Genomic DNA, 16,657 nt, shown 5'->3' on the forward strand with positions numbered 1-16,657 from the left:
AAGCCGGTTATGGGTGCACCTCAGCCATGCTCAAGGTCCTAAGTGATATCATAACCGCCTTCGATAAAAGACAATACTGTGCAGCCGTATTCATCGACCTGGTCTTGGCTTTCGAATTTATCAATCACCACATTCTTATCGGCAGACTCAACAGCTTCGATTTCTCAAATGACTGTCTCGCCTGGTTCACCAACTACTTCTCAGACAGAGTTCAGTGTGTCAAATCGGAGGGCCTGTTGTCCGGACCTTTGGCAGTCTCTTTGGGGGTGCCACAGGGTTCAATTCTCGGGCCGACTCTTTTCTCTGTATACATCAATGATGTCACTCTTGCTTCTGGTGATTCTCTGATCCACCTCTAACCAGACAATACCATTCTGTATAATTCTGGCCCTTCTTTGGACACTGTGTTAACTAACCTCCAGACAAGCTTCAATACCATACAACTCTCCTTCCGTGGCCTCCAACTACAGTGCCTTGCGAAAGTATTCGCCCCCCTTGAACTTTGCGACCTTTTGCCACATTTCAGGCTTCAAACATAAAGATATAAAACTGTATTTTTTTGTGAAGAATCAACAACAAGTGGGACACAATCATGAAGTGGAACGACATTTATTGGATATTTCAAACTTTTTTAACAAATCAAAAACTGAAAAATTGGGCGTGCAAAATTATTCAGCCTCCTTAAGTTAATACTTTGTAGCGCCACCTTTTGCTGCGATTACAGCTGTAAGTCGCTTGGGGTATGTCTCTATCAGTTTTCTATCAGTCAGAGATCCTTGATGAAAACCCGCTCCAGAGCGCTCAGGACCTCAGACTGGGGAAAAGGTTCCCCTTCCAACAGGACAACAACCCTAAGCAGACAGCCAAGACAATGCAGGAGTGGCTTCGGGACAAGGCTCTGAATGTCCTTGAGTGGCCTAGTCACAGCCCGTACTTGAACTCGATCTAACATCTCTGGAGATACCTGAAAATAGCTGTGCATCGACACTCCCCATCCAACCTGACAGAGCTTGAGAGGATCTGCAGAGAAAAATGAGGAGAAACTCCCCAAATACAATTGCTCCAAGCTTGTAGCATCATACCCAATATTGACCCAATGCTGTAATTGCTGCTAAAGGTTGTTTAACAAAGTACTGAAAGCTCAGGACTTTTTTTTTCAACATTTTGTTAAAAATCGCGCAAAATTTAAACGTCCTGCTACTCATGCCAGGAATATAGTACATGCATATGATTAGTATGTGTGGATAGAAAACACTCTGAAGTTTATATAACTAGTTAAATCATGTCTGTGACTATAACAGAGCGTGAGGAGCAAGCAAAAGCCCAAGGAAAACTGTTCACAAAAAAAAAGAAGGATATCCTTCCGCCAGTTGCCTGTATTGTCAATGGCAAGGGAAAATAGATAGCGAGGAGGTTACAATGCCTACAGCTTCCACACGATGTCGCCAGTACTGTCATTTGCTTTGAAGTTAATCCTTGGTCAGATGAGAAATAGGCACTTCCTGTCATCAAGTACACATCTTGAACTTTTGAGAGAGAGAAAACGGAGCTTCATTTCAAGAACTGCTGCTATTGAATACAGATCGCCCCGTGATCAATGTGATCGATTATTAACGTGTACTAATACCTAAAGTTGGCTTACAAAAGTAGCTTGAAGTGTTTTGTCAAAGTTTATCTGCAACTTTTTTAATTTAAAAAAATGACGTAGCGTTTTGTAAAGCTGCTTTTTCCTGGATCAGACTCGCTTCATAAATGGACATTTTGGGTATACATGGACAGATTTAATCGAAAAAAAGACCCAATTGTGATGTTTATGTGACATATAGGAGTGCCAACAAAGAAGCTCGTCAAAGGTAATGAATGTTTTATATTTTATTCCTGCGTTTTGTGTAGCGCCGGCTACGCTAATTCCTTTGTTTACGTCTTTTTCCGGTATTGTGGGGGGGTGCATGCTATCAGATAATAGCTTCTCATGCTTTCGCCGAAAAGCATTTTAAAAATCTGACATGTTGGCTAGATTCACAACAAGTGTAGCTTTAATTGCATGTGTGTTTTAATGAAAGTTTGAGTTTTAGCGAGTACTATTAGCATTTGGCATTGCGCATTTCCATTTCCTGTAGGCTATGTGAGATGCAGACGTCTCACCTTGCCCTAACAGGCTAAAAGGTCTGAATACTTATGTAAATGTCATATTTCAGTTATTTATTTTTAATACATTTGCAAACATTTCTAAAAACCTGTTTTTGCTTTGTCATTATGGGTTATTGTGTGTAGATTGACGGAAAAAAAACAATTTAATCCATCCCTATAATGTTTCAGAGAGAATCTCATCCCTATAAGGCTGCAGTAGGCTCCTCTTGCCAAAAAAAGCACTTAGTGCTTTGTTAAGTGATGTAAAATAATAGCTAACGTTATAAAATAAATATTTCCTATGAATCAAAATCAGCTTTATTAGCACCATTTTAGTTACGCTATTGCATTGGCCTTGTGTTAAGCGAGATTTATGCTAGTTTGTAAATTAATTCAAACCTGTGAACGCAATTAGGCACCATGTTCAACCAGCACAGTTAATTCTTACGGAGATGCCAGGCTAAAACAAAGAAACTACAGGTATGGATTTATGACCTTTTAGTGGCAACAATTAGGCAATTGTATCAATCAAACAATCAATCAATCGATCAGCTTCACAATTTGGTTGTGTCATTAGAGGTTCAGACAATCATAGTAGATGAGTGTGGTCATGTGTTCCACAGGTCATCCAGACCATCAGCGCAGTGGACAAGGATGAATCTCCCAGTGGTCATCTCTTCTACTTTGCCCTACCTGCGTCTGTGGTTAGCAACAGCAACTTCACTCTCCGAGACAACAAAGGTAGGTGTCTCCTCTTTGTCAAATTACTCCAATTATCTCACAACAGTCCATTACTGACAACAGAGAAGAATGTGAGGAACATTTTTAATGTAAGGGATCAGGGTTTGTAAGGTATGTAAGATCAGGGTCAACCATGGCCAAGTGTGGATTGAGAAGTGTTCTTTGTAAATATTGGATTTTAGCATTAGACATTTCAAAACCTTTTTGATTGAATGTAGTTGCTGAAATAAACTTTCTGAGGATGATACTGATGGCTCATTCATGTTTCTTTCACCTTTAAATCCATTTAATGGATAAGAATATCTATGAATGTTAGGTTTAGATGCAGGTTTAGAAGTGTGCAGGCAAAAACAGGTTTTGAAATGTAATGACACAATTTGAAAGTATAATTTAATCACTAACGGTATCCTGCCCATTTGCAAAAATATTTTCCTCCTATGTACATTTTTTTCTGGACTACCCTGACATTATGCCATTATACTTTCTCTTCTATTCCTCAGTTGTTACTATTCATATGTCACTGCCCAATTTAAAAAATACTGTTGTGTGTATATAAACTATCGTAGGAATACTATAGTATACTGTAGTATTTACAGTTTACTATAGTATAAATACTAGTGAAAAAAAAGTGTACTACATACTGTAGTAATTTCTCTAGTGTTTTTGCTGACTAGTATACTGTAGTATTTACTGTTGTGTTTTTGCGGACTGTAGAACAAAGCATAAAAAACAAAGCATAAAAAAACAGTATAAAGTTGTCTCTGCAGCTATAGTATATGTGATTTGTGAGATAAAGAAATCTCCTATATTAAGGTTGTTTTAAATTAGAGATATCAATCATTCTAGGGTTGTTCCACAGTCTGTAGGCTCATCACAGACTATGCAGGATTTGATCTCTAAATACTCTTCCCCTTCTTCCTGACTGATCATGTTCATGACCCTCCCTTCCAGACAACACGGCGTCAATCGTAACGAAACGTGGAGGGTTTCGTAGACAGGAGCAGATGCTGTATCGACTGCCCGTGTTGATTGTCGACAATGGAAGCCCTGCCCTCAGTAGCACCAACACCTTATCAGTGAACGTGTGTGACTGTGACTCGGACGGTGTGGCCCAATCGTGTGGAGCCATGCCCTACACACTTCCTGCTGGCCTCAGTACAGGGGCCCTGGTCGCAATTCTGGGATGCATCATTACACTGCTGGGTATTTTTTTATTTAACCTTTATTTAACTAGGCAAGTCAGTTCAGAACAAATTATTATTTACAATGATGGCCTAACAGAAGGGAAAAGGCCTTCTGCAGGGACGGTGTTTGAGATTAAAAATAAAATAAAAATATAGGACAAAACACACATCACGACAAGAGAGACACCACAACACTACATAAAGAGAGACCTAAGACAACACATGAAAACACAGCATGGTAGCAACACAACATGACAACAACATGGCAGCAGCACAACATGGAAGCAGCACAAAACATGGTACAAACATTATTGGGCACAGACAACAGCACAAAGGGCAAGAATGTAGAGACAACACTACATCAAGTGAAGCAGCCACAGCTGTCAGTAAGAGTGTCCATGATTGAGTCTTTGAAGGAAAAGATGGAGATAAAACAGTCCAGTTTGATTGTTTTTTTGCAGCTCCTTCCAGTCGCTAGTTGCAGCGAACTGAAAAAAGGAGCGACTCAGGGATGTGTGTGCTTTGGGGACCTTCAACAGAATGTGACTGGCAGAACGGGTGTTGTATGTGCAGGATGAGGGCTGCAGTAGGTATCTCAGAGGGGGGAGTGAGGCCTAAGAAGGTTTTAAAAATAAGAATCAACCAGTGGATCTTGCGACGGAATTACAGAGATGACCAGTTTACAGAGTAGTAGAGAGTGTAGTGATGTGTCCTATAAGGAGCATTGGTGGAAAATCTGATGTCCGAATGGTAAAGAACATCAAGCCTCTCAAGAGGACCCTTACCTGCAGATCTATAAATTATGTCTCCGTAGTCTAGCATGGGTAGGGTGGTCATCTGAATCAGGGTTAGTTTGGCAGCTGTGAGGAAAGAGGATGGATTACGATAGAGGAAACCATATCTAGATTTAACCTTAGCCTGCAGATTTGATAGGTGCTGAGAGAAGGATAGTGTACCATCTAGCCATACTTCCAAGTTTATTTTTTTAATTTTATTTCACCTTTATTTAACCAGGTAGGCCAGTTGAGAACAAGTTCTCATTTGCAACTGCGACCTGGCCAAGATAAAGCATAGCAGTGTGAGCAGACAACACAGAGTTACACATGGAATAAACAATTAACAAGTCAATAACACAGTAGAAAACAAAGGGGGGAGTCTATATACAATGTGTGCAAAAGGCATGAGGAGGTAGGCGAATAATTACAATTTTGCAGATTAACACTGGAGTGATAAATGATCAGATGGTCATGTACAGGTAGAGATATTGGTGTGCAAAAGAGCAAGTAGATAAATAAAAACATTATGGGGATGAGGTAGGTGAAAATGGGTGGGCTATTTACCAATAGACTATGTACAGCAGCAGCGATCGGTTAGCTGCTCAGATAGCTGATGTTTGAAGTTGGTGAGGGAGATAAAAGTCTCCAACTTCAGCGATTTTTGCAATTCGTTCCAGTCACAGGCAGCAGAGTACTGGAACGAAAGGCGGCCAAATGAGGTGTTGGCTTTAGGGATGATCAGTGAGATACACCTGCTGGAGCGCGTGCTACGGATGGGTGTTGCCATCGTGACCAGTGAACTGAGATAAGGCAGAGCTTTACCTAGCATGGACTTGTAGATGACCTGGAGCCAGTGGGTCTGGCGACGAATATGTAACGAGGGCCAGCCGACCAGAGCATACAGGTCGCAGTGGTGGGTGGTATAAGGTGCTTTAGTGACAAAACGGATGGCACTGTGATAGACTGCATCCAGTTTGCTGAGTAGAGTGTTGGAAGCCATTTTGTAGATGACATCGCCGAAGTCGAGGATCGGAAGGATAGTCAGTTTTACTAGGGTAAGCTTGGCGGCGTGAGTGAAGGAGGCTTTGTTGCGGAATAGAAAGCCGACTCTTGATTTGATTTTCGATTGGAGATGTTTGATATGAGTCTGGAAGGAGAGTTTGCAGTCTAGCCAGACACCTAGGCACTTATAGATGTCCACATATTCAAGGTCGGAACCATCCAGGGTGGTGATGCTAGTCGGGCATGCGGGTGCAGGCAGCGATCGGTTGAAAAGCATGCATTTGGTTTTACTAGCGTTTAAGAGCAGTTGGAGGCCACGGAAGGAGTGTTGTATGGCATTGAAGCTTGTTTGGAGGTTAGATAGCACAGTGTCCAATGACGGGCCGAAAGTATATAGAATGGTGTCGTCTGCGTAGAGGTGGATCAGGGAATCGCCCGCAGCAAGAGCAACATCATTGATATATACAGAGAAAAGAGTCGGCCCGAGAATTGAACCCTGTGGCACCCCCATAGAGACTGCCAGAGGACCGGACAGCATGCCCTCCGATTTGACACACTGAACTCTGTCTGCAAAGTAATTGGTGAACCAGGCAAGGCAGTCATCCGAAAAACCGAGGCTACCGAGTCTGCCGATAAGAATATGGTGATTGACAGAGTCGAAAGCCTTGGCAAGGTCAATGAAGACGGCTGCACAGTACTGTCTTTTATCGATGGCGGTTATGATATCATTTAGTACCTTGAGCGTGGCTGAGGTGCACCCGTGACCGGCTCAGAAACCAGATTGCACAGCGGAGAAGGTACGGTGGGATTCGAGATGGTCAGTGACATGTTTGTTGACTTGGCTTTCGATGACCTTAGATAGGCAGGGCAGGATATAGGTCTGTAACAGTTTGGGTCCAGGGTGTCTCCCCCTTTGAAGAGGGGGATGACTGCGGCAGCTTTCCAATCCTTGGGGATCTCAGACGATATGAAAGAGAGGTTGAACAGGCTGGTAATAGGGGTTGCGACAATGGCGGCGGATAGTTTCAGAAATAGAGGGTCCAGATTGTCAAGCCCAGCTGATTTGTGCGGGTCCAGGTTTTGCAGCTCTTTCAGAACATCTGCTATCTGGATTTGGGTAAAGGAGAACCTGGAGAGGCTTGGGCGAGGAGCTGCCGGGGGCAGAGCTGTTGGCCGAGGTTGGAGTAGCCAGGCGGAAGGCATGGCCAGCCGTTGAGAAATGCTTATTGAAGTTCTCGATAATCATGGATTTATCGGTGGTGACCGTGTTACCTAGCCTCAGTGCAGTGGGCAGCTGGGAGGAGGTGCTCTTGTTCTCCATGGACTTCACAGTGTCCCAGAACTTTTTGGAGTTGGAGCTACAGGATGCAAACTTCTGCCTGAAGAAGCTGGCCTTAGCTTTCCTGACTGACTGCGTGTATTGGTTCCGGACTTCCCTGAACAGTTGCATATCCCGGGGACTATTCGATGCTATTGCAGTCCGCCACAGGATGTTTTTGTGCTGGTCGAGGGCAGTCAGGTCTGGGGTGAACCAAGGACTGTATCTGTTCTTAGTTCTGCATTTTTTGAACGGAGCATGCTTATCTAAAATGGTAAGGAAGTTACTTTTAAAGAATGACCAGGCATCCTCAACTGACGGAATGAGGTCAATGTCCTTCCAGGATACCCGGGCCAGGTCGATTAGAAAGGCCTGCTCACAGAAGTGTTTTAGGGAGCGTTTGACAGTGATGAGGGGTGGTCGTTTGACTGCGGCTCCGTAGCGGATACAGACAATGAGGCAGTGATCGCTGAGATCCTGGTTGAAGACAGCGGAGGTGTATTTGGAGGGCCAGTTGGTCAGGATGACGTCTATGAGGGTGCCCTTGTTTACAGAGTTAGGGTTGTACCTGGTGGGTTCCTTGATGATTTGTGTGAGATTGAGGGCATCTAGCTTAGATTGTAGGACTGGCGGGGTGTTAAGCATATCCCAGTTTAGGTCACCTAACAGAACAAACTCTGAGGCTAGATGGGGGGCGATCAATTCACAAATGGTGTCCAGGGCACAGCTGGGAGCTGAGGGGGTCGGTAGCAGGCGGCAACAGTGAGAGACTTATTTCTGGAGAGAGTAATTTTCAAAATTAGTAGTTTGAACTGTTTGGGTATGGACCTGGAAAGTATGACATTACTTTGTAGGCTATCTCTGCAGTAGACTGCAACTCCTCCCCCTTTAGCAGTTCTATCTTGACGGAAGATGTTATAGTTGGGTATGGAAATCTCTGAATTTTTGGTGGCCTTCCTGAGCCAGGATTCAGACACAGCAAGGACATCAGGGTTAGCCGAGTGTGCTAGAGCAGTGAGTAAAACAAACTTAGGGAGGAGGCTTCTGATGTTGACATGCATGAAACCAAGGCTTTTTCGATCACAGAAGTCAACAAATGACGGTGCCTGGGGACATGCAGGGCCTGGGTTTACCTCCACATCACCCGCGGAACAGAGAAGGAGTAGTATGAGGGTGCGGCTAAAGGCTATCAAAACTGGTCGCCTAGAGCGTTGGGGACAGAGAATAAGAGGATCAGGTTTCTGGGCATGGTAGAATATATTCAGGGCATAATGCGCAGACAGGGGTATGGTGGGGTGCGGGTACAGCGGGGGTAAGCCCAGGCACTGGGTGATGATGAGAGAGGTTGTGTCTCTGGACATGCTGGTTATAATGGGTGAGGTCACCGCATGTGTGGGAGGTGGGACAAAGGAGTTATCAGGGGTATGAAGAGTAGGACTAGGGGCTCCATTGTGAACTAGAACAATGATAACTAACCTGAGCAACAGTATACAAGGCATATTGACATTTGAGAGAGACATACAGCGAGGCATACAGTAATCACAGGTGTTGAATTGGGAAAGCTAGCTTAAACAGTAGGTGAGACAACAGCTAATCAGCTAGCACAACAATAGCAGGTAAAATGGCGTTGACTAGGCAACGGGGCCGACAGATAAAACATAAACAAGCAGAATGGAGTACCGTGATTAATGGACAGTCCAGAGTGCATCAGCTATGTAGCCAAGAGATCAGTGTCCAGGGGGCAGCGGTGGATGGGGCAGGGAAGCTGGACTGGCGAGTGTTATCCAGGTTGAAAAAAAAGTTAACAATGACTAAATAGCTTAGCTTCTGGAGGTTCTTGAGTGTGTTCTAAAAATTAAAAATAATAGCGATTCCGTATCACATTGGGTGAGGCAGGTTTCCGGAAAGGTATAAACAGATTAAAAATCAAGAAGAGATAGAAAGTAAATATGGGTCCGGTGAGTTTTTGGGACGCGGAGATTCAGACGGTTAGCAGGCCTGTGCTAACAAGCTAACAGTTCGTAGGCCCGGGCTAGACAAGCTAGCAGTTAGCAGGCCTGTGCTAACAGGCTAACAGTTCGTAGGCCCGGGCTAAACAAGGTAGCAGTTAGCGGACCGGGGCTAGACAAGCTAGCAGTTAGCAGGCCGAGTTTAGCAAGCAGGGAGATAGCGAGGGCTAGAGAGTTGGCCTTTAGGGGACGTCGCGATGGGGTGAGTCTGTTTATTCCTCTTCATGCGGTGACATCGATAGACCGGTCGTGGGCCCGGGTATTGTAGCCCAGGAGTATGCTACGGTGGTAGTACAGGTGCGCTGGCCGGGCTAGCTTCACGCTAAGTGGGTGGAAGCGCTAGCCAGGAGTAATCATCCGGGGTTGCGGTTTAGCTAGATAGCTAGTTGTGAAGATCCAGCTGAAATGTTCCGTTTGCGGTGGGAATCCAGGGATGAATCCGGGGATGAAAAATAAATAGGTCCGTTATGCTCTGGTTAGAGTCGCGTTGTTCGAGCTGGCGAGAGCTTTCCGAGCTAAAGGTTAGCTTAGCTGATGACCGGTTAGCTGAAGACCGCTAGCATAGCTGGTGGTTAGCCGGATAGCTTCAGTTGAGGGGTTCCGGTTCCGAAGTAAATATAAATACTTTAGGAAAAATAGCTACATTGGGTGAGGCGGGTTGCAGGAGAGTATTTGGAAGTATTTGGAAGCTTAGGTTTAGCCAAATGTTTTTGAAGAAAAATATGTAAAAAACGAAAAATAGACGATATATACGAGGGACACGACGACTTACTGCTACGCCATCTTGGGTATTAAAGTACTTGTATGAGGTGACTACCTCAAGCTCTAAACCCTCAGAGCTGGTAATCAATCCGGGGCATTCTTCTTACCAAACAACATGTCCTTTGTTTTGGAGGTGTTCTGAACAAGGTTTTTTATTTTTTTATTTTACCTTTATTTAACCAGGCAAGTCAGTTAAGAACACATTCTTATTTTCAATGACAGCCTGGAAACAGTGGGTTAACTGCCTGTTCAGGGGCAGAACGACAGATTTGTACCTTGTCAGCTCGGGGGTTTGAACTCGTACCCTTCCGGTTACTAGTCCAACGCTCTAACCACTAGGCTACGCTGCCGCCCCGGTTAAGGGCAGAGATAGCTTGTTGGACACTAAGAAAGCTTTGTTCTAGAGCTGAGTATGAGCTGAGCATAAGACTGTTTCATCTGCATGTAAATGGCTGAGAGAGCTTCCTACTGCTTCAGCTGTGTTGTTGATGTAAATTGAGAAGAGCATGGGGCCTAGGATCGTGCCTTGGGGTACTCCCTTGGTGACAGCCAATGGCTGAGACATCAGATGTTCTGACTTTATACACTGCACTCTTTGAGAGAGGTAACATGCGGTCTCTCCTTCACTGCAGCCGAAGTGAGTAAGACATTTAAACGTGTTAACCCTCGCAAGGCTGCAGGCCCAGACGGCATCCCCAGCCGCGCCCTCAGAGCATGCGCAGACCAGCTGGCCGGTGTGTTTACGGACATATTCAATCAATCCCTATACCAGTCTGCTGTTCCCACATGCTTCAAGAGGGCCACCTTTGTTCCTGTTCCCAAGAAAGCTAAGGTAACTGAGCTAAACGACTACCGCCCCGTAGCACTCACATCCGTCATCATGAAGTGCTTTGAGAGACTAGTCAAGGACCATATCACCTCCACCCTACCTGACACCCTTGACCCACTCCAATTTGCTTACCGCCCAAATAGGTCCACAGACGATGCAATCTCAACCACACTGCACACTGCCCTAACCCATCTGGACAAGAGGAATACCTATGTGAGAATGCTGTTCATCGACTACAGCTCGGCATTCAACACCATAGTACCCTCCAAGCTCGTCATCAAGCTCGAGACCCTGGGTCTCGACCCCGCCCTGTGCAACTGGGTACTGGACTTCCTGACGGGCCGCCCCCAGGTGGTGAGGGTAGGCAACAACATCTCCTCCCCGCTGATCCTCAACACTGGGGCCCCACAAGGGTGCGTTCTGAGCCCTCTCCTGTACTCCCTGTTCACCCACGACTGCGTGGCCATGCACGCCTCCAACTCAATCATCAAGTTTGCGGACGACACAACAGTGGTAGGCTTGATTACCAACAACGACGAGACGGCCTACAGGGAGGAGGTGAGGGCCCTCGGAGTGTGGTGTCAGGAAAATAACCTCACACTCAACGTCAACAAAACTAAGGAGATGATTGTGGACTTCAGGAAACAGCAGAGGGAACACCCCCCATCCACATCGATGGAACAGTAGTGGAGAGGGTAGCAAGTTTTAAGTTCCTCGGCATACACATCACAGACAAACTGAATTGGTCCACTCACACAGACAGCATCGTGAGGAAGGCGCAGCAGCGCCTCTTCAACCTCAGGAGGCTGAAGAAATTCGGCTTGTCACCAAAAGCACTCACAAACTTCTACAGATGCACAATCGAGAGCATCCTGGCGGGCTGTATCACCGCCTGGTATGGGAACTGCACCGCCCTCAACCGTAAGGCTCTCCAGAGGGTAGTGAGGTCTGCACAACGCATCACCGGGGGCAAACTACCTGCCCTCCAGGACACCTACACCACCCGATGCTACAGGAAGGCCATAAAGATCATCAAGGACATCAACCACCCGAGCCACTGCCTGTTCACCCCGCTGTCATCCAGAAGGCGAGGTCAGTACAGGTGCATCAAAGCTGGGACCGAGAGACTGAAAAACAGCTTCTATCTCAAGGCCATCAGACTGCTAAACAGCCACCACTAACATTGAGTGGCTACTGCCAACCCACTGTCAATGACACTGACTCTACTCCAGCCACTTTAATCATGGGAATTGATGGGAAATGATGTAAATATATCACTAGCCACTTTAAACAATGCTACCTTATATAATGTTTACATACCCTACATTGTTCATCTCATATGCATACGTTGATACTGTACTCTATATCATCGACTGCATCCTTATGTAATACATGTATCACTAGCCACTTTAACTATGCCACTTGGTTTACATACTTATCTCATATGTATATACTGTACTCGATATCATCTACTGTATCTTGCCTATGCTGCTCTGTACCATCACTCATTCATATATCCTTATGTACATATTCTTTATCCCCTTACACTGTGTATAAGACAGTAGTTTTTTTGGAATTGTTAGTTAGATTACTTGCTCGTTATTACTGCATTGTCGGAACTAGAAGCACAAGCATTTCGCTACACTCGCATTAACATCTGCTAACCATGTGTATGTGACAAATAAAATTTGATTTGATTTGATTTTAGTTAGCAAACCAGGCCAAATACCCCTGAGTGACACCAATACTCCTTAGTCGTCCCACAAGAATGGAATGGTCTACCGTATCAAAAGCTTTGGCCAAGGTTGCAGTGACACATCCATAACCTGACTGGAAACCAGATTGCATACCCAAGAGAATATTATAGACATCAAGAAAGCCAGTCAGTTGATTATTAACAAGTTTTTTCCAGCACTTATGATAAACATGGCAAAATATAAATCCGCCTATAACAGTTAGGATCAGTTTGATCTCCCCTTTAAATAAAGTATGCACTGTGGCTGCCTTCCAACCAATGGGAGCCTCCCTAGAGAGGAGAGACAGGTTAAAAAGGTCAGAGATAGGCTTGGGGAAGATCAACCATGAAGATCAACCATCTATGGGTAGTATTCTCATGTTATCTCCATGTTCATGAATGTCTGTTTTCAACATTTTTTGAGAACTTACTAATGTGATTGTACAGTGCATTTTTAAAGTATTCAGACTTTACATTTTTTTTGTTGCGTTACAGCCTTATTCTAAAATTTTAAATGGGGTATTGTGTGTAGATTAATGAATTTCAAAAATATATTTAATCCATTTTAGAATAAGACTGTAACGTAACAAAATATGGAAAAAGTCAAGGTGTCTGAATATAATATAGCAAACAAGGGATGTCCTGAGGACATTCGGCGACATTCCCATCAGGTTGTTTAAGGGTTTCAGCGCAACATTATCCCACTGAAATTCTGAGAACATTCTAAGAATGTTGTGTGATGGTCCCAAGTGAACGTTCTCTGGGGGACCTTTATCTAGTTCCCAGTAAATTCACAGGACATCACTGAGGACCATGTCAGGACCTTTTTAGGACATTCTCAGAACTTTCCATTTACTAGTCCTTTGGACATTGCATGATGATTCCAAGGGAACATTCTCTGGGGGACCTTTTTATAGTTCCTGGTTTGACCTGTGGACATCTTTAGGACGCTCTTGGGACATTGTGTCATGGTGACCTGAACATTCTTGGGACGTTGTGTTATGGTCCCTTGGAGGTTTTGTCTTGATACCGGAATGTCCCGGGGACGTCCTGGTGGATGTTTTTAGGACGTTCTTTGGATATTGTGTCATGGTCCCCTGAAGGTTTTGTCTTGTCCACGGTTTGTCACGGGGACGTCTCAGAGCACCTTTTTTTAGCATGTTCTTGGGAAATTTTGTCATGGTCACCTAAACGTTTTGTCTAGTTCCAGGGACATTTTAAGGACTTTCTTGTGACATTGTGTCATGGTCCCCTGAATGTTCTTTGGACTTTGTCATAGTCCGATCAAGAGTTTTGTCATGTAATGGTCCCAGGTGTTCTAAACCATAAGTAAAGAAATGAAATGGTAAGTGGGTTTTAAGGCAAGTGGTATCCTGTTCAGCTAAAATAGTGTACACATCTTTAATCACTGACAATGTGATTACATACAACATGACTTGATCGCTACTGACTTTTCTATATGACCCCACCTGGGATTTGAACTCAACAACCTCTGGATTTGGGGATATGCTATCTTTCTGCTGCGCCACAAACTAGAATATCAGAAGTCCCCTGCACATTTATTACCTACAATACATCTCTGCACTTAGCAAAAGAGAGCCATCTGCAATGATGATTGATTTAATTGACTTATTTCAGCTATTTGAGTTTGGGTTTTCAGTATAGTTGTCTAATATTGGTGGGTCATATTATTCTGTTTTAATGTTGCTCCTGAATCACCACAATAAATGCAATATTTTTTCTTCAGTGTATTTTTAACAGAGCTGAGATTGATTTTGAAGTGGAAAGTGTTGAAATAGGCAAATCATTCATTGAGTATGTTTATTAATGGACAGTAATAATTAGATATTAAAACTGATTATGGCAGTAGGCAGATTATGCAAAAGTAATCTAAAACATCTTATTCTGCTTAACTTAATTATTAATCGGCGTCTGTTCAAAATTAAAGTAAGCGTAGGCCGATTAAAATACCTGGTTTTCTGAGAAATCTTTCAAATTATTATGACATGTAAACCTTACACCGCTGGAATGCCGATTATTTGATCTGCGCATTTGCTAGCACCACCCGAGCAAGTCTCCCTCTTTAGCTTGAGTGAAGTGAATTCGGAGCTGAATGTATGCGTCATAGAAGTAGTTTTCACAGAATCAAATATGCTTCCCAAAAATAACATGGTCGCTGTGGTAAAACATTTATTTTGATTGGCGATTTTCTGCATGTATCAGAGTGCCATTATGTAGCCTGATTTCAGATGTGTAAACAGGATTATTAGGAAAATCGTTGTTCTTGCAAAGCATGTAAACGTTTTAATAAAGTTATTATATTAAGCTGACTATCCACAATAATCACATTATTGTAACCGTACTCATTGATTCAGACATGGTGGCGTAGCAGGATGATTAGAATGCTGTGAACCAAGAGGTCGGGAATTCAAATCCCAGGTGAGGACATGTTAAATAATAATGACTGTATGAATACACATACATGGTGTAGTCATGTACTGTGTTTCAACTATGTATCTTGAAAACACATTGTCAAAGGCACTGTTTGTGTGTGGGTGTCCCTATCATTGCCAAAGAGCTGTGACTGGATCAGTGGTTCATGAATCAGGGCCTTGATGGACTTGGCAGCAGTAACAAAGGGTGATGTTTAATGAAACTAGGGTGCGCGTACCATGGTTAGATTTTCTGTTTTTGGGGGGAGAACGTTTCTTAGCGACCATTGGGTGACGTCCCTGGGACAAACCGGGAACTAGACAAAAACCTTGAGGGAACCATGTCCCGACATCCCAAGAAAGTCCTAAAAAACATCGTCGGGGAAGTGCCCGGGCCAACCCGGGAACTAGACAGAACCTGCGGGGGGAAACCGCATGTCGACTTCAAGCGACCATTTCGTGACGTGCTGGGGACGTCCTAACGACTCTTTGTTTGCAGGGTTTGAGCATGCCTTTGTGGATATAGGGAGAAGGTACAGTATGTGTAAAGGATTCTCACTTTTTGACAGGTTGTGTCTCTCATGATGATAACGCTAGTCACATTTGCTATGAGCTTTTTCTATTAATGATTGCACTTGCAAATGAGATTTAATTAACTAAGCCACAAACAAAATACAACAGTGAACCATCACCAATGGTCTTTCATTATTGCCCATTAAATCCAGAGACAGGGTTTTTACACCACATCACAGCACAGTCAGAAGAATAGTTTAATGCGCTGGTAAACTTAATTGAACATTGAGATGGAGTCTTAAAAGGATCGGTGTCCCGCTAGCGGAACAACTTCCGGTGAAACTGGAGGGAGCATAATTCGAATAAATTCTATTAGTTATTATGGGTTTTAAACATTTAGGTATATATAAGTGTCTAATATCATCTGATAGCTTAAATTCTTGTTAATCTAACTGCACTGTCCGATTTACATGAGCTATTACAGTGAAGGCATGCCATGCAATTATTTGAGGACGGCGCCCCACATCAAAATATTTTTCCACTGGCACAGGTTACATATAAAGATGAAATATTCACTTACTTTTTTAAAATCTTCATCTGATTTGTCATCCAAAGGGTCGGGTCGAAGCTATAACATGTCGTTTTGGAAGAAAAACATTTTTTATATCCCAAAACCTCAGTTTAGTTGGCGCCATCGATTTGAGTAATCCACTGCAGAGAAAGGAATCCGAAAATCTACCCCTAAACTTTGTTTCAACAAGTCAAAATATGTTCTATTTACTCCTCAGACACCCTAAAATGTAGTCAAACTATAATATTTATTTTGGAAAGAAGTATGTTCAATAGGAAACCGATTTTAGCAGGTGCACAACTTCAACATGGAGCGCAAAAACACGGATTTCTAAGACTGTGTCCTCATACAAAAACTGTTATTTCTTATTTGTTTTTGAAGTTACAAGCCTGAAACCTTGAACATGGACTGCTGACACCCTGTGGAAGCCATAGGAATCCAGGGAGCTATTTTACAATGTGACCTTTCGCTTGCATTTCTAAGAGGATGGTCTCTGGCTGGTTGGTTTTTCTTTGGATTTCCTCCTACCATATATATTACGTTATTTTAACATTTCTACAAAGTTCAAGGTGTTTTCTTTCCAATGGTACCAATTATATGCATATCCTGGCTTCGGGGCCTGAGCTACAGGCAGTTTACATTGGGCACGTCATTC

The 16,657-nt window shown here is 43.6% G+C and overlaps 1 protein-coding gene across 1 annotated transcript in view; it reads left to right on the plus strand.

The window, feature by feature from the left end:
- LOC112215161 (cadherin-7-like) overlaps positions 1–16,657 on the plus strand; it is a 98,947-nt gene that overhangs the window by 71,305 nt on the left and 10,985 nt on the right. The window contains exons 10-11 of the mRNA XM_024374106.2: positions 2,754–2,871; positions 3,823–4,074. Coding sequence (XP_024229874.1) covers positions 2,754–2,871; positions 3,823–4,074 — 370 coding nt within the window. The remainder of the gene's footprint in view (positions 1–2,753; positions 2,872–3,822; positions 4,075–16,657) is intronic.

This window comes from Oncorhynchus tshawytscha, linkage group LG16, assembly GCF_018296145.1.
Source record: "Oncorhynchus tshawytscha isolate Ot180627B linkage group LG16, Otsh_v2.0, whole genome shotgun sequence".
Lineage (NCBI taxonomy): Eukaryota > Metazoa > Chordata > Actinopteri > Salmoniformes > Salmonidae > Oncorhynchus > Oncorhynchus tshawytscha.